We start from the raw sequence: 20,000 nt of genomic DNA, 5'->3' as shown, positions 1-20,000 counted from the left end.
TACAAAGTAACAATGTTTGGAAGCTGTTTTTAAAACGTAGCAATGTTTGGTATCTGTGTTTACAGGAGAATATTAGGGATCAATATTTACAAAGTAAGAATGTTTGGGAGCTGTTTTTGATAAGTAGCAATATTTGGTATCTGTGTTTACAGAAGAATATTAGGGATCAATATTTACAAAGTAACGATGTTTGGAAGCTGTTTTCAAAAAGTAGCAATGTTTGGGATGTATTCACAAATAAAAGAATGTGTTTGATCTCTGTTCATATAAAGAAGGAATATTTGGTATCTGTGTTTACAGGGTAAGAATGTTAGGGATCAATATTTACAAAGTAGCAATGTTTGGGAGCGGTTTAAAAAGTAGCAATGTTTGAGTTCTGTATTTACTTAGTTGGAAGGTTTGTGATATTTATTCATAAAGTATCAATGCTTGGTAACTGTTTGCAAAGTAATAATGTCAGAGATCAGTACTTACAAAGTAGCAATGTTTGGGTGTAATGAGTTCAACGGCTTGTTATCTATAATTCAAATAGTAACTGTATTCACGGAGTAAGAATGTTAAGGTCTTACGTTGTCAATGGCTTTTATAAAACGTTTTGTTCAAGTCGAAAGAAGTCATAATACAAGCTGACCTCGATGTCATCTACAAAACCCTTTCTTTTTTAAACTAAGGAAGTCATAGTTTAAAATTACGTTTAAACCTCCTCCCTTTCTGAGTGGGGATGCCTTAACGTGATGAAAGGGTTTGTGTATCGCCATGATTAGCAAAGCTGTATTAGTCAAGGCCACCCATACTAGGTTGGTTTGCTTTGAGGGATCAGAATAAAGTCTTCCACTATCACTAATACACAGTCGCCAGCATGGAGATGAAAATGGCCAAACCAAAGATGTAACTAAGGACATGTTCGAGGCCTTAGTCATGCAGTGGACTAGAAACGGCTGCATTTGATGTTATTGTTAAACCTACAAATTGTTTCATTATAGCCGAATTGGGCTATAACACAAGTGAACGTTCATAACTACTAAAATACGCTTGGTTTGTGAACTCCTCTAACTAAAAAACGTCTCGTTCATGAACGTCTATAACTACTAAAAAACGTTTCGATTGTGAACGCCCATAACTAAAAACCCGTTTTGTTTGTAAACGTATATAACTACTAAAAAGCGTTCCGGTTGTGAACGTCCACAACAACAAAAAAAAAGCTTTCGTTTGTAAACGTAAATAAATGAAAATGTTTCGTTTGTGAACGTCCCCAACTACCGAAAACCGTTTCGTTGTTGAACGTAAATAAATAAAAACGTTTCGTTTGTGAACGTCCACAACTACTAAGAACCGTTTTGTTTGTGAACGCCTATAATTACCAAAAAGCGTTTTGTTTGTGAACTCCTATAACTACCAGAAAAAAAGCCTCGTTTGTGTACGTCCACAACTACTAAAAAATCTTTTCTTTTGAGCCAAACTAGTTTATAATAGAAAAACGTTTTATTCCAGATAAAAAAGAAGAAATTGGTGAGCAATACCTGAGGCGCTGCGAGAGCGAGTTCCACGCCTTTGCCGTCCTCTCGGACCTTCTGAAAGAGAAAGGTGTCCAGGCGCCCTCCTCTAATCTACACTGCGACCCAGATGGCTCCTATGGTCCTATACAATATATTGATAAAATGTAAGTATTCTTAACTGTAACATTAAATGTCTAAAATCTGAGAAGGTTCTCTTTGAAATGAAGCCTTTATAGAGAAGAGGTCTTATAACAATGCGTTTCTTCCCTTCAAACTATTGCCATAATAGCTATGCCTCTATCTCTCTTCCTACCGACTCTCTTCCCCTCCCCTCTCTATTCGCAACCTCTCCCAAGACATTTCTTCCCTACCTTTCTTTTCTGTCTTTCTGTCCCATACAATATCTTGATAAAATGTAAGTATTCTAAATTGTGAGGAATAGTATTCTGGCTTATTCTCATACAAAAGAGCAGTTTTAAACCAATTAGGATTTCAGATCTTCCATTTTAACTGTGAAATTTAAGCAATCAAGATTTCAAACAGGACTTCTCTGTCTATCTGTTCTATACAATATATTGCTAAAATGTAAGTATTCTAAATTGTGAGGAATGGTATTCAAGCTTATTCTCATACAAAAAAAAAAAAGTTTTAATTCAACTTGGATTTCATTTTGTTGATGGAATGTAAGGAATCAAGATTGCAAACAGGACTTTTCTGTCTTTCTGTCCCATACAATATATTGATAAAATGTAAGTATTCTAGATTGTGAGGAATGGTATTCTGGCTTATTCTCATTAAAAAAAAAAAACAGTTTTAACTCAACTTGGATTCCAGATCTTACATTTTGATTGTGAAATTTAAGCAATCAAGATTGCAAACAGGTCTTTTCTGTCTTTCTGTCCCATACAATATATTGATAAAATGTAAGTATTCTTAATTGTGAGGAATGGTATTCATACAAAAAACAGTTTTAATTCAACTTGGATTCCAGCTCTTACATTTTGACTGTGAAATTTATGCAATCAAGAATGCAGACGGGTCTTTTCTGTCTTTCTTTTCCTTACAATATATTGATAAAATGTAAGTATTTTAAATTGCAAGGAATGGTATTCAAGTTTATTCTCATACAAAAAACAGTTTTAATTCAAGGTTATCATAGCAAGATCCATTTTGAGTAGGTTTTTTTTTTTTTTTTTTTTTTTTTTTTTTTTTTTTTTTTTTGTCAAGTTGTATCTATAGTTATTTATAAATATTCCTTTTTATTTTTACTATATTGAATTGCTTTAACCATCTTGAGTAGGACCAATAGCCTCTGCTACTTAAGCTGGTTTTACTCGAGGCCTCCATAACGTAACCCCAGCCAACATAAGGGATTAGTAACATGACCAATATTTCTTTAAAAAAAAAAAAAAAAAAAAAAAAAAACAGGATTCACAAATGTTTCCGTATTAAAAACTTAACATTGCAATTAACTAAAAAAAGAACAAGGTTTACAAATGATTCCGAATCAAAAACTTTCCTTTGCAAGCTGATCTAAGGTGTTACAGCTATACTCATTTTTTTTAATGAGGCGCATTTGCAGTGACTCGCAGCGGTGCCCTTTTAGCTCGGAAAAGTTTCCTGCTATCCGATTGGTTAGAATTATCTTGTCCAACCAATCAGCGATCAGGAAACTTTTCCGAGCTAAAAGGGCACCCCTGCAAATCGGTGCAAACCTGCCTCGCTATAAAGAATTGACTATAGATTAGTAACAGCATAATGCAAGTAAGCATACACATACACAATAACCACATAAACTGCTGTCTGAATATCAGTCTCTCCCCTATATAACAAACAGCAAATGTCTGGCTACACACACACACACAAATACACACACATACAAATACACACACAAGGTCGCTCATGAATGGCAGAGGCAAGGGACAGTGACATTGCCCTAGCAATCAGGACAATGTCATAGAGACACCATATATTATATGATCAGCACCCAAGCCTCCTCTCCACCCAAGCTAGCACAAGGGAGGGCCAGGCAGTGGCTGCTGATGACTCAGAAGATAGACCTATAGGCTCCCTCAAATCCCCAAACCTTAGCTCACAAGGATGGTAAGGTTGCAGACACTAATGGCACTAACGATCCAGAGCGGGACTCGAACCCTCGACTGGCAAACACCAGGCAGAGACGTTACAAATACACACACACAAGGGTATAACAAAAATTATATGATACTGCCCCTAACCTTACTTTTTAGCCCAACTTACATATGGGCTCTGGAATCTAACCAAAAATTCTTTTCAACAAAGTTTAACAAACTCGATTTGTAAACTATTTTAACATTTTGGCATGTAATTAACCCTTTTACACCCACCATAAGGTTAAATTTCGAGCACATTTTTATATATATATTTTTTTGTAATTGCTCTAACAGGCTTAATTTTTGTCCTAGAGAGGTCAGGTTGGTCTCATTCTTTTGGAAAATGCCTTAAGTTTCTCATAATATTATCGAAAATATGTAAAAACATGTAATTAACAGTGTTTTGCAAGAACGTACCGGTACGTCCTTTGGGGGTGAAAATTAACATAACAGTATTTCTTTTAGTCTAGCTTTACATTTACATAATGGAATTCAACTAAACAGACAATTCTAAAATAGTAAACTTTTCTTCGTAAAATTAGAAAAAAAAATCATCCAAATGTAATTTTGAAACAAGCTTAACAAACTACATTTGTAAACTATCATAAAATTTTGATTCTTCTTTAATGTAACATTATTTTCTGAGTCTGGCTTTACATCCATAGTCTTGACTTGAGCCAATTGGACGAAGATCGAACAATTTTAAACTACAGTGAATTTTTTTTAGTCAATTTCTAAAGAATAATTTTCGTCCATAGGTACTACTGCTGTGATAAATACTACAACATAATCGGGAACCCAGCTGGAGATGGCTGTCGTAAGTATTTTCTTATTCAAATTTCCAAAATCAAATAAATCTCTATAATTAGATAAATTCAGATAATTCTATTTGATGGCTCTTAGAATATCTATTCCATATTAATGAATATGTGATATCGAATGTTTTATCTATCGATTTGAATATACCTAAAAAACGTTTTCATCTATTTTACTTTTTATTTTTATCTAAATTGTTTTATCATTATCACACAAATATAGATAAAGTCCTAAAGTTCATTTGAAAGCCATTTAAAAGTTTAAATAATTATGAGAAAAAGATGTTGCTGGGAAGAAGATACAAAGCTTAAAGATAGCAAATAATAATAGTAAATAAACAAAACATAAAATTGTATTTATATCAGCAGCAATTGAGAACATGATTTAGAAGCAAAATGCCCCCAAAATATCGGAATTTATCATATTTAACCTTTTATCCTTAAACAGGATATTAACCTTGACCTTGATTTCACATAGTGTGACCTTGACCTTACTCTTGCCTGATTTGACCTTGATATTATGGTTTGATTCTCCTTTGATATTTGGATAGGAATTTGATTTGAGCCTTGCTTCCAATGCATAAGATTTTTAAACTTCGTCACCAAGAGATGTATTATTATTATTATTATTATTATTATCATTATTATTTGCTAAGCTACAACCCTAGTTGGAAAAGCAGGATGCTATAAGCCCAGGGGCTCCAACAGGGAAAATAGCCCAGTAAGGAAAGGAAACAACGAAGAATAAAATATTTCAGGAGCAGCAACATTAAAATATTTTAAAGTAAGTTTAAAGTCATCTTCTCCATGAATAAAAAAAAATTCAATCTCAGCAGACTTTTGAGACGAACCGACAGACAGACATGTATAAATAAATGGAGACTAACAGGAATGTCTGGACAGGAAGCCAGGAACATAATTTCTCCTATATGATAAAGAGCAAGTATCTGGCTGTATATATATACAGTATATCTATCTATATATATATATATATATATATATATATATATATATATATATATATATATATATATATATGTGTATATATATATATATATATATATATATATATATACACATATATATATGTATATATATGCATATATAATTTATATGTATGCATATATACATATATAAATACTTATATATATATATATATATATATATATATATATATATACATATATATATATATATATACAGTATATATATATACTGTATATATATATTTATATATATATGTATGTATATACATATGTATAAATTTATGTATATATATATATACACACACATATATATATATATATATATATATGTATATATATGTACATATATATATATATATATATATATATATATATATGTATATATGTATATATATATATATATACATATATATATATATATATATATATATATATATATATATATTTCCAGTCATGCCGAGTGGCATTACCAGACGTATAACTACTGGATCTCTCCCTGTCCCTCGGGTAAGGAAGAGGAGAGAATAGTCATACCCTGGTGAGGGGGAATACCCAAAAAGGTACACTGTATATATGCATATCTATTTATATATCATGCCGTCATTATTGACGGGTCGCGTATACTAATCAAATCAAGATAGAGAAAAGGAGCAAGGGTATGATGTTCGTCGTTTCTCCTGGCTAGTACAGTGGTAACGTGTATGCCTTGCATTCGCATGGCAGCAGATCGATCCCCGCCCGGGGCCGTGAGTTTAAGCTGTTTACTGGGGAGGCCACTGCTGTGGTAGGGCACCACAGTGGGGCCTTGGGACTGGAACTGAAACCAGAGGCCTTTAACCTTTAACCTTTAAATTGCAGAATGCGACAGGGATGCTGAGACCTTCAAGGACTACGGTATCAAAGTGGACTGTCGAGTGGATTCGGGAAGGTACGCTGAAATTCAGCAGAGGGGACAAACCGTCTATTGTGCAGACGACGATGGTGTCCGTACAGGACCCAGGGTGAGTTTCCAATGGTGGTTTCTTAGTTCCTTGGCTTCTGGGTCTCATTAACTATGTCAAAATTGAAAAGAGGGGAACTTCTTTTAAAATCAAGCAAACAATAGTAAATTGGTATTCAATGGAAAGGTCTTCATGACCCAGAGTGAGTTTCCAATGGTGGTATTTTAGTTCCTTGGTTTTTGAATCTCATTAACCATGACAAAATTGGAAAAGAGGGGTAGGGGGGGGGGCGTTCTTTAAAACTCACTCATACCACAGCAAGTTAGTATTCATTAGAAAGGTCTTGATGAGACCTTTCCAATAAATATCAACAAGCTAGGGGGTTTGTGTGGTCTTGAAAGACTGCCATTGATAGCTTTGTCAAAATTTTAAAAAGGGAAACATCTTTTTAAAATTACTCAAACCGTAGCAAGTTGGTATTCATGGGAAAGGTATTGATGAGAGATTTCAAATAAATATCAACAAGGTAGGGTTTGTTCGATCTCAAAAGACTGCCATTGATGACGTTGTCAAAATTTGAAAAACAGGAAACACCTTTTATAGATATTATATACAACATTATTCTGCTCTGATTAATTAAAGGTTATCCAGCTTAGCCTATCTTCACTTTTTCTATAATATGGTAAATATCTTTTGCTCCATTTTGCCTTTGACAAAGTTCCACATCAGTTGATTGACAGCTTCAAGTAATAATACTGCATTAGTCAACAAAGGCCCAATACCTTCAGGAAATTGTATAAAATCTTGGTATGCTATTAAAATCAAACCTGCACCTCCTAGAGATTGAAAGGAGGAAGATAGAAAATATAAGAGAAAATATTCATATAAACCTATTATAGCAAAACTTTCTTGGTCCACAGGTCTATGAAGAGTATAAAACCTATCTGGAATGCCAATCATCTATCCGATGCCAGGCTGGAATCACCAGCAACTGCCAGAATTCCTGTGTTTCCTGTCCACCAGAAGCTTACACAAAATACCAATAGTGACAATGACTCTGAGCATGGAGTAATGGGAGACTTATGTAGATGTCTATTTTTAGATAATGACTACAGGTAGTAATCTTATCCTTCTAGAAGCGTTGTAAACGTTGTAGATACTGTCTGAGGATAGAACTCCCTGTAATTTGAGGATTCAGGTAGCGTTGTAATCGGTGCACTGCCTCTAGAACGTTTACGTCGCTTCCAAAAGACTCAAATCAGAGGAAGTCTTTCCTCAGACCGCCTCTACAACGTTTACATCGCTTCCAAAAGACTCAAATCAGAGGCAGTCTTTCCTCAGACAGCCTATACAACGTTTACATCGCTTCCAAAAGACTCAAATCAGAGGTAGTCTTTCCTCAGACAGCTTTTACAACTTTTAAATCGCTTTCGAAAGACTCAAATCAGGGGCAGTCTTTCCTCAGACAGCCTTTACAACCCTTACATCGCTTCCAAAAGACTCAAATCAGAGGTAGTCTTTCCTCCGACAACCTCTACAACATTTACTTCGCTTCCGAAAGACTCAAATCAGAGGCAGTCTTTCCTTAGATAGCTTCTACAACGTTTACATTGCTTCCGAAAGACTCAAATCAGAGGCAGTCTTTCCTCAGACAGCTTCTACAACGTTTACATCGCTTCCAGAAGGCTAAAATTACTTCTTACTAAAACTTGGGTTTGTCAACGTAAGATTAAGTTAGTTTAGGCGTGTGAGGGTTAGCTTAGTTAGGCGTAGTTAGGGCATGAGGATATACAGTAATTAGTCTTAGCAAAGTAGGTTTAGAATAGGTTAGGTGTGAGAATGAGATTAGCTTAGGTTAATCATAGTTAGTTAAAGTCAAATTATTTCACTTTTGTTTATGTAAGATTATAGTTATGAAAGATAGAGTTATTTTTAGAAAAGTATCTTTAGAATATTTAGTTTATGCCAATTAAACTTTGATTTTGGAATTTAAGGTTAAGTAGGGCTAAGTTGAGTTAAGAACTTTAGTCAAGGTTTGATAACATGAACTTAAAGCTAGTAAGTTTAAAGATAGAAGTTTAACAAATAAAGATAACAATAACTTAGCCAAAGTTTACTTTGGAAAGGTAAGTTTCGATTAGTCAACGTTATGCTTGTGACAGTAAATTCAAGTTATTTTAGTTAATGTTAAAACTTCAAAAAATAAGCAAGTTTGATTTTAGAAGTTACTATATTGATACGCTACGTAAAACTAAGTCATAAATACTGTATTTTGTAACATTTATGAAATAATCATTTCGTTAACTTTATTGTTGTTTAAATTTCCTTTTTCTGCAAGTAAGGGCATATTATTTTGAATTGTATAAATGAAATTGAATGAATGAGAAAAGTTGTTTTCTTAATTCATCAACTTCTCTCTCTCTCTCTCTCTCTCTCTCTCTCTCTCTCTCTCTCTCTCTCTCTCTCTCTCTCTCTCTCTCTCTCTCTCTCTCTCTCTCTCTCTTTGTATATATATACATATATATATATATATATATATATATATATATATATATATATATATATATATATATACATATATATATATATATATATATATATATGTAGATATATATATATATATATATATATATATATATATATATATGTATACATATATATGTATATATATATATATATATATATATATATATATATATTCACATATATATGTGTATATATATATATATATATATATATATATATATATATATATATATATATATATATATATATATATATATATATATATATATTCACATATATACATGTATATGGGTATATTCATATATATATTCATATGTATATATATATATATATATATATATATATATATATATATATATATATATATATATATATACATACATGTATATAGGCGTGAGCAGACAGAATGCCTAATGACATAATGCCTAAGGACAGAATGCCTTAGGACAAAATGCCTAATCCTTCAACTCGAACAAAATGCCTAACAGACATAATGCCTAATGGACAAAATGCCTAACATACAAATTGGCTAATGGACAAAACATCTAAAAAGTGATAAAAAGTGAACTACTATGCATTTCAGGCAAATATAGTGTGTTTTTCGTAAATATCTCCCATACTAAATACTTGATCAGAATGGTACTTTGAATCAGCACTCGATAGACCTCCCCAAAAAAATTTTATACTTTAATCCACCGGCAAATCTCATTAATTAAGGCATTCACTCTTGTCATAATAAAGCCCAAGTCACGTGAATCGGGTAAATAGGTGAAGCAATTCGAATGCGTACACACCCCCGTCCCACCCCTCTCCTTTCCTCCCTCGGTCTAGACCCTCCTCCTATCCCTCTAGTAACCCAGTCTCCCAATCTCTCCGGTGTCGCATACTCTACCTTTTCTGTAACCTTTTATAATGGTTAATAACTCATAGAATTGATATGTTGGGTCCTTGTTATAATTCTTATTTAAACACTCTTGTTAAAAGTATGGTGCCATTCTTCTAGAGATTTTGTGGTTTTACGGAAAGTTTTATTCTATTCTATGATGCACATTCCACATTTGAACTTCGTCAACTTCTCTGAACTATTCCGAGCCATGTAATTTTAAAATATTCAAAGAATTCACTCAGAATATCTTCAGTTTAGTGGTCCATTGAAGTAAAAAAGTTTGTGAAAAAGATCAGCCACATCCTTTGGAGGAACAAAACCTAAGGATGTGTTTGTTTAATTATGAAAGCATTGTCATTATTCGTTATATGGGTTCTAACTGTAAGATCTTTACTAATCTCGAATGATATATTTAAAAATGCTAAATTAGATCATTTTGTCTGGAAGGCCTATTGCCCATTAGGCATTTTGTATATTAGGCATTTTGTCCTTTAGGCATTATGTCTGTTAGGCATTTTGTCCGTGTTGAGGAATTAGGCATTTTGTCCTTAGACATTCTGTCATTAGGCATTATGTCATTAGGCATTCTGTCCTACTACCGTATATAGGTATATTGATATGTATACGTATATATATATATATATATATATATATATATATATATATATATATATATATATATATATATATATATATATATATATATACTGTACATCTACATATGTATATATATATATATATATATATATATATATATATATATATATATATATATATATATATATATATATACATAATGGAAGAGGGAATCTATGAAATACTTACTCTATAGCCACTGACATATAAGAAATACACAATAAATGTTGAAATCAATAAATGATTGATTCACATTAGAATTTGTGAGTAAAGGTAACGAATAAGTTAAGCTAAGTGATAAGGTACATCAATGAATGGTCCAATTAAGAAAAGGCAGCAAGGAGGATGCAAAAGTTTTGAAAGACACGTTCCATTATCCTTGAAGCCAAGGAGAAAATAAACATCGAGGGTTTTTAACCAACCTATCTTTGAGAAGTGAAGTGTAAAAGAGGTGAAACCGTGAAGAGGAAGTGTTTGTGATGTGAAGTGTTGTGAGAAGAATTGATGGAGAAGGATGCAGTTAATTCTAATAGTCAGGCCTTCTCCATCATGAGGCTCAATGCTTACACAGTATTCTAGAAGTTTTATTCCAGCTATGATCAAGTTGTGGAATGATCTTCCTAATAGGGTAGTTGAATCTGTAGAACTTAAAAAGTTCAAACTTGCAGAAAATGTTTTTATGTTGAATAGGCTGACATAATTATTTTTATAGTTTACATATGAAATATCTGTTTTGATTTTATTACTGTTTATAAAAAAAATTATATTAATTCTTCATTATTTCACATATGGTTTATTTATTCCTTATTTACTTTCCTCACTGGGCTCTTTGTCCCTGTTGGAGCCCTTGGGCTTATAGCATCTTGCATTTACAACTAGGGCTGTAGCTTAGCTAGTAATACTAATAATGAAATGTTGAGTTACGTAGATTAAGTATTAATTTCTAAATATTTGCTTTAGCGAAAGGATAGTCCAGAGTATTCTGAAGTGGTAGAGCTATCTCCTCTTTATAATAAGAGCAAGTGTATGGATACACAGTATATATACTGTATATATATATATATATATATATATATATATATATATATATATATATATATATATATATATATATACATATATATAAATATATATATATATATATATATATATATATATATATATATATATATATTTATATATATGTATATATATGTATATATATATATATGTATTTATATATGCATATATATACATATATTTATATGTATATTTATTTATATATGTATATATATATATATATATATATATATATATATATATATATATATATATATATATCGTATAACTACTCAGTCTCTTCCTGTCCCTCCAATAAGGACGAGAGGGAGTAGTCATACCCTATTGAAAGGGGTTGTACAGTAGTTAGGAAAGGGGGGGGGGGAGTGGGATGGACTGAATCCGTGCGCTTGTGCATATCTATCTAAATATTTAGCCGCCATTTTTGACGGGTCGTGTACACTAGCATAGAAATAATTTGTTAAGATGTGTTGGTTAAAAGAGTATGAATTCCAAACCGTTACAAAGTAAGAAGAAACAAAGGTCCAAAAAGAACTGGATAATTGACGTGAAAGACAGACTGGAAAAGAAGAAGACAAACTGGAAAAGAAGAAGACAGACTGGAAAAGAAGGCAAGTGTAAGAGAGAGGTGAATGATGCAGTGGCTATATGGAGATTCAACGTGCTGATGATTAGTCTTCTGTGTAAGAGTATGTGATGATTAATGTTGCAGAAGTTTAACTGCACATGGGGAATTAATTTGAAACTCAGTAGTTAAATTATGACGGGTGAAGTGATCGTTGCGCATGCGTTAAGGAGAAATACTGGAAATTGCCAACAACAGTAGTTATCAAAGAATTTTGATATTCAATTACGTCAGCTGGCTAGGAATTATAGTATTATTATTATTATTATTATCATTATTATTATTATCATTACTATCCAAGCAACAACCCTAACTGGAAAAGCAAGATGCTATAAGCCCAGGGGCTCCAATAGGGAAAAATAGCCCAGTGAGGAAAGGGAATAAGGAAATAAATAAATGAAGAGAACAAATTAACAATAAATCATTCTAAAAAAGTAACAACGTCAAAACAGATATGTCATATATAAACTATTAACAACGTCAAAAACAAATATGTCATATATAAACTATAAAAAGACTCATGTCTGCCTGGTCAACAAAAAAGCATTTGCTCCAACTTTGAACTTTTGAAGTTCTACTGATATGATGTAATTAAATAAAGACTATAATGAAAAATTAAATTGAATGAACTAAAAATTTCATATCTGCATTTATTTATTAACTGAAGATTTCAGATCGAAATTTATTTAGGATTTTAATAACGTTAAATATTAACTTTATATCCAAATGCAGAGTTGACTAATGAATCTCTCTGAGCTATTTGGTTTATTGGTGAATCTAATATTCTGATTCATTGATTCATTATGGATCTCGTATCCAAGCAGAGCGAATTACTAGAATATCAAAACATAGAGTTGGTGTGAAGAAAGCTCTGGGTGATAGGAGTATAGATGTGAGAGAGGCAAGAGAGCGTGCTAGAAATAGGAATGAATGGCGAGCGATTGTGACGCAGTTCCAGTAGGCCCTGCTGCTTCCTCCGGTGCCTTAGATGACCGCGGAGGTAGCAGCAGTAGGGGAGTCAGCATTATGAAGCTTCATCTGTGGTGGAAATGTGGGAGGTTGGGCTGTGGCACCCTAGCAGTACCAGCTGAACTCGGTTGAGTCCCTGATTAGGCTGAAGGAACATAGAGAGTAGAGGTCCCCTTTTTGTTTTGTTTCATTGTTGGTGTCGGCTACCCCCCAAAATTGGGGGAAGTGCCTTGGTATATGGATGGATGGATGGATAATAGCTATGTATAATATTTTCATTGGAATAATTATATTTCGTTGAAATAATCACATCACGAACTGCAATTAAATTGAAATTTTAGAAGCCTTTTGTCCTTATTAAAAGGTAATTTTGATTTCTTATATAGCAATTGAAATTTATCAAATGCTTAGAAATTTTATGGAGATATTGATATCTATGTACAGTAATTAACTGGTAATTTTAATACCCATGTATGGCAATTACCTGATCTTTTTTATATCAGCATTCGGTAGTTAACTGAACATTTACTTTTTTCTTTTTTTTTTTCTTTTTGTATCTGGTTATGTACTGAAGATTTTAATATTCACAAAAAACTAAACTAATATCTTTTATACTTAAGTATATTTAAAGGCATATTCTTACTAGCGAACGACATAGCCCGTGATTTTTACCCTCCATGTATTATAACTAAAATATTTTTTTTTTAATTGTTCATTACTTCGCTTGTAGTTTATATCTTTATTTCCTGTCCTCATTGGAATATTTTTTCCCTACTGGAGACCTTGGGCTTATAACATTTTGCTTTTTAAACTAGTCATAATAATAATAATAATAATAATAATAATAATATATGGCAATTCTAATAATAATAATAATAATAATAATAATAATAATAATAATAATAATAGTAATAATAATAATAATAATAATAATAATATATGGTAATATGTTGAAAACTTTAATTACCACATCCAGAAACCTTATAAAGCATTTCCATATGCACATTTGGTGATTTACGGGAACTTTTCCTTATGAGCCTATTACCAAACAGTACTGACATCCAGGTGTGATCATTACTTAAGGTCGCTCATGAATGGCAGAGGCAAGGGACAGTGACATTGCCCTAGCAATCAGGACAATGTCATAGAGACACCATATATTATATGATCAGCGCCCAAGCCTCCTCTCCACCCAAGCTAGCACAAGGGAGGGCCAGGCAGTGGCTGCTGATGACTCAGAAGATAGACCTATAGGCTCCCTCAAACCCCCAAACCTTAGCTCACAAGGATGGTAAGGTTGCAGACACTAATGACACTAACAATCCTGAGCGGGACTCGAACCTTCGACTGGCAAACACCAGGCAGAGACGTTACAAATACACACACACAAGGGTATAACAAAAATTATATGATACTGCCCCTAACCTTACTTCCTAGCCCAATTAACATATGGGCTCTGGGATCTAACCGAATTCTTTTAAAACAAAGTTTAACAAACTCGATTTGTAAACTATCCTAACATTTTGGCATGTAATTAACCATAAGGTTAAATTTCGAGCACATTTTGCTATATATTTTTTTTTAAATTGCTCTAACAGGCTTAATTTTTGTCCTAGAGAGGTCAGATTGGTCTCATTCTTTTGGAAAATGCCTGAAGTTTCTCATGATATTATCAAAAATATGTAAAAACATGTAATTAACAGTGTTTTGCAAGAACGTACCGATACGTCCTTTGGGGGTGAAAATTAACATAACAGTTTTTCTTTTAGTCTAGCTTTACATTTACATAATGGAATTCAACTAGACGGACAATTCTAAAATAATTAACTTTTCTTAGTAAAATTTAAAAAAAAAAAAAAATCATCCCAAAGTAATTTTGAAACAAGCTTAACAAACTACATTTGTAAACTATCATAAAATTTTGATTCTTCTTTAACGTAACATTATTTTCTGAGTTTGGCTTTACATCCATATTCTGGACTTGAGCCAATTGTACGAAGATTGGACAATTTTAAACTACAGTGATTTTTTTTAGTCAGTTTCTAAAGAATAATCATTTCCGTCCATAGGTACTACTGCTGTGATAAATACTACAAAATAATCTGGAACCCAGCTGGAGATGGCTGTCGTAAGTATTTTCTTATTCAAATTTCCAAAATCAAATAAAGCTCTACCATTAGATAAATTTAAATCATTCTATTAGTACAGTGGTAACGTGTTTGCGTCACATTCGCGTGGCAAGAGATCGATCCCCGCCCAGGGCCGTGAGTTTAAGCTGTTTACTGGGGAGGCTACTACTGTGGTAGGGTTACCACAGTAGGGGGTAGGGCTTGCCCGGCTGACGTTCTGGTGAGTATCTATTCTGATGGAAGTGGAACTGAAACCAGACACCTTTAACCTTTATTTGATGGTTCTTAGAATATCTATTCCAAATTGATGAATATGTGATATCGAAGGTTCTATCTATCGATTTGAATATACCTAAAAAACAATGTTTTCATCTATTTTACTTCCCATTTCTATCTAAATTGTTTTATCATTATCACACAAATATAGATAAAGTCCTAAAGTTCATTTGAAAGCCATTTAAAAGTTTAGATAATTATGAGAAAAAGATGTTGCTAGGAAGAAGATACAAAGCTTAAAGATAGCAAATATTGATAGTAAATAAACAAATTATGTAAAACTGTATTTATATCAGCAGCAATTGAGAAAATTATTTAGATGCAAAATACCCCCAAAGTATCGGAATTTTTCATATTTAACCTTTTATCCTTAAACAGGATATTGACCTTGACCTTGACTTCACATAGTTTGACCTTGACCTTACTCTTGCCTGATTTGACCTTAATATTATGGTTTGATTCTCCTTTGATATTTGGATAGGAATTTGATTTGAGCCTTGCTTCCAATGCATAAAATTTTTAAACTTCGTCACCAAGAGATGTATTATTATTATTATTATTATTATTATTATTATCATTATTATTTGCTAAGCTACAACCCTAGTTGGAAAAGCAGGATGCTATAAGCCCAGGGGCTCCAACAGGGAAAATAGCCCAGTAAGGAAAGGAAACAACGAAGAATAAAATATTTCAGGAGCAGCAACATTAAAATATTTTAAAGTAAGTTTAAAGTGATTTTCTCTAAGAATAAAAAAAATTCAATCTCAGCAGACTTTTAAGACGAACCGACAGACAGACATATATAAATAGATGGAGACTAACATAAATGTCTGGACAGGATGCCAGGAACATAATTTCTCCTATATGATAAAGAGCAAGTATCTGGCTGTATATATATACAGTATATCTATCTATATATATATATATATATATATAATTTATATATATGCATATATACATATATAAATACTTATATATATATATATATATATATATATATATATATATATATATATATGTATGTATGTATGTATGTATGTATGTACATATGTATAAATTTATGTATATATATATATATATATATATATATATACACACATATATATATATATATATATATATATAAGTATTTATATATATATATATATATATATATATATATATATATATATATATATATATATATATATATATATATATTTCCGGTCATGCCTAATGGCATTACCAGACTTATAACTACTAGATCTCTCCCTGTCCCTCGGGTAAGGAAGAGGAGAGAATAGTCATACCCTGGTGAGGGGGAATACCCAAAAAGGTACACTGTATATATGCATATCTATTTATATATCATGCCGTCATTATTGACGGGTCGCGTATACTAATCAAATCAAGATAGAGAAAAGGAGCAAGGGTATGATGTTCGTCGTTTCTCCTGGCTAGTACAGTGGTAACGTGTATGCCTTGCATTCGCATGGCAGCAGATCGATCCCCGCCCGGGGCCGTGAGTTTAAGCTGTTTACTGGGGAGGCCACTGCTGTGGTAGGGCACCACAGTGGGGCCTTGGGACTGGAACTGAAACCAGAGGCCTTTAACCTTTAACCTTTAAATTGCAGAATGCGACAGGGATGCTGAGACCTTCAAGGACTACGGTATCAAAGTGGACTGTCGAGTGGATTCGGGAAGGTACACTGAAATTCAACAGAGGGGACAAACCGTCTATTGTGCAGACGACGATGGTGTCCGTACAGGACCCAGGGTGAGTTTCCAATGGTGGTTTCTTAGTTCCTTGGCTTCTGGGTCTCATTAACTATGTCAAAATTGAAAAGAGGGGAACTTCTTTTAAAATCAAGCAAACAATAGTAAATTGGTATTCAATGGAAAGGTCTTCATGACCCAGAGTGAGTTTCCAATGGTGGTATCTTAGTTCCTTGGTTTTTGAATCTCATTAACCATGACAAAATTGGAAAAGAGGGGTAGGGGGGGGGCGTTCTTTAAAACTCACTCATACCACAGCAAGTTAGTATTCATTAGAAAGGTCTTGATGAGACCTTTCCAATAAATATCAACAAGCTAGCGGGTTTGTGTGGTCTTGAAAGACTGCCATTGATAGCTTTGTCAAAATTTTAACAAGGGAAACATCTTTTTAAAATCACTCAAACCGTAGCAAGTTGGTATTCATGGGAAAGGGTTTGATGAGAGATTTCAAATAAATATCAACAAGGTAGGGTTTGTTCGATCGCAAAAACAGGAAACACCTTTTATAGATATTATATACAACATTATTCTGCTCTGATTAATTAAAGGTTATCCAGCTTAGCCTATCTTCACTTTTTCTATAATATGGTAAATATCTTTTGCTCCATTTTGCCTTTGACAAAGTTCCACATCAGTTGATTGACAGCTTCAAGTAATAATACTGCATTAGTCAACAAAGGCCCAATACCTTCAGGAAATTGTATAAAATCTTGGTATGCTATTAAAATCAAACCTGCACCTCCTAGAGATTGAAAGGAGGAAGATAGAAAATATAAGAGAAAATATTCATATAAACCTATTATAGCAAAACTTTCTTGGTCCACAGGTCTATGAAGAGTATAAAACCTATCTGGAATGCCAATCATCTATCCGATGCCAGGCTGGAATCACCAGCAACTGCCAGAATTCCTGTGTTTCCTGTCCACCAGAAGCTTACACAAAATACCAATAGTGACAATGACTCTGAGCATGGAGTAATGGGAGACTTATGTAGATGTCTATTTTTAGATAATGACTACAGGTAGTAATCTTATCCTTCTAGAAGCGTTGTAAACGTTGTAGATACTGTCTGAGGATAGAACTCCCTGTAATTTGAGGATTCAGGTAGCGTTGTAATCGGTGCACTGCCTCTAGAACGTTTACGTCGCTTCCAAAAGACTCAAATCAGAGGAAGTCTTTCCTCAGACCGCCTCTACAACGTTTACATCGCTTCCAAAAGACTCAAATCAGAGGCAGTCTTTCCTCAGACAGCCTATACAACGTTTACATCGCTTCCAAAAGACTCAAATCAGAGGTAGTCTTTCCTCAGACAGCTTTTACAACTTTTAAATCGCTTTCGAAAGACTCAAATCAGGGGCAGTCTTTCCTCAGACAGCCTTTACAACCCTTACATCGCTTCCAAAAGACTCAAATCAGAGGTAGTCTTTCCTCCGACAACCTCTACAACATTTACTTCGCTTCCGAAAGACTCAAATCAGAGGCAGTCTTTCCTTAGATAGCTTCTACAACGTTTACATTGCTTCCGAAAGACTCAAATCAGAGGCAGTCTTTCCTCAGACAGCTTCTACAACGTTTACATCGCTTCCAGAAGGCTAAAATTACTTCTTACTAAAACTTGGGTTTGTCAACGTAAGATTAAGTTAGTTTAGGCGTGTGAGGGTTAGCTTAGTTAGGCGTAGTTAGGGCATGAGGCTATACAGTAATTAGTCTTAGCAAAGTAGGTTTAGAATAGGTTAGGTGTGAGAATGAGATTAGCTTAGGTTAATCATAGTTAGTTAAAGTCAAATTATTTCACTTTTGTTTATGTAAGATTATAGTTATGAAAGATAGAGTTATTTTTAGAAAAGTATCTTTAGAATATTTAGTTTATGCCAATTAAACTTTGATTTTGGAATTTAAGGTTAAGTAGGGCTAAGTTGAGTTAAGAACTTTAGTCAAGGTTTGATAACATGAACTTAAAGCTAGTAAGTTTAAAGATAGAAGTTTAACAAATAAAGATAACAATAACTTAGCCAAAGTTTACTTTGGAAAGGTAAGTTTCGATTAGTCAACGTTATGCTTGTGACAGTAAATTCAAGTTAGTTTAGTTAATGTTAAAACTTCAAAAAATAAGCAAGGTTGATTTTAGAAGTTACTATATTGATACGCTACGTAAAACTAAGTCATAAATACTGTACTTTGTAACATTTATGAAATAATTATTTCGTTAACTTTATTGTTGTTTAAATTTCCTTTTTCTGCAAGTAATGGCATATTATTTTGAATTGTATAAATGAAATTGAATGAATGAGAAAAGTTGTTTTCTTAATTCATCAACTCTCTCTCTCTCTCTCTCTCTCTCTCTCTCTCTCTCTCTCTCTCTCTCTCTCTCTCTCTCTCTCTCTCTCTCTCTCTCTCTGTATATATATATATATATATATATATATATATATATATATATATATATATATATATATATATATAAATATATATATATATATATATATATATATATATATAGAGAGAGAGAGAGAGAGAGAGAGAGAGAGAGATGTATATATGTATACTTACATATGTATATATATATACACACACACACACACACACACACACATATATATATATATATATATATATATATATATATATATATATATATATTCACATATATACTTGTATATAGGTATATTCATATGTATATATATATATATATATATATATATATATATATATATATATATATATACATGTATATAGGTATATTAATATGTATACGTATATGTATATATA

At 32.5% G+C, this 20,000-nt stretch overlaps 1 protein-coding gene across 3 annotated transcripts in view; it reads left to right on the top strand.

Moving 5' to 3' along the window:
- LOC137653781 (uncharacterized) overlaps nt 1-19,446 on the top strand; it is a 32,815-nt gene extending 13,369 nt beyond the window's left edge. For 2 of the 3 annotated variants that reach the window (XM_068387423.1, XM_068387425.1), the window contains exons 8-11: nt 1,492-1,660; nt 4,387-4,445; nt 6,288-6,430; nt 7,291-8,679. In XM_068387423.1, the coding sequence (XP_068243524.1) occupies nt 1,492-1,660; nt 4,387-4,445; nt 6,288-6,430; nt 7,291-7,416 (497 nt within the window). In that variant the 3' untranslated portion in view covers nt 7,417-8,679. Of the gene's footprint in view, nt 1-1,491; nt 1,661-4,386; nt 4,446-6,287; nt 6,431-7,290; nt 8,680-15,140; nt 15,200-17,089; nt 17,233-18,057 lie in introns of those variants that run through there. The other variant, XM_068387424.1, reaches the window with a different exon arrangement.
- Nucleotides 19,447-20,000: the final 554 nt, after the last annotated feature.

The sequence above is a fragment of the Palaemon carinicauda genome, chromosome 14 (genome assembly GCF_036898095.1).
Source record: "Palaemon carinicauda isolate YSFRI2023 chromosome 14, ASM3689809v2, whole genome shotgun sequence".
Lineage (NCBI taxonomy): Eukaryota > Metazoa > Arthropoda > Malacostraca > Decapoda > Palaemonidae > Palaemon > Palaemon carinicauda.
This window is presented reverse-complemented; position numbering and strand designations above follow the sequence as displayed.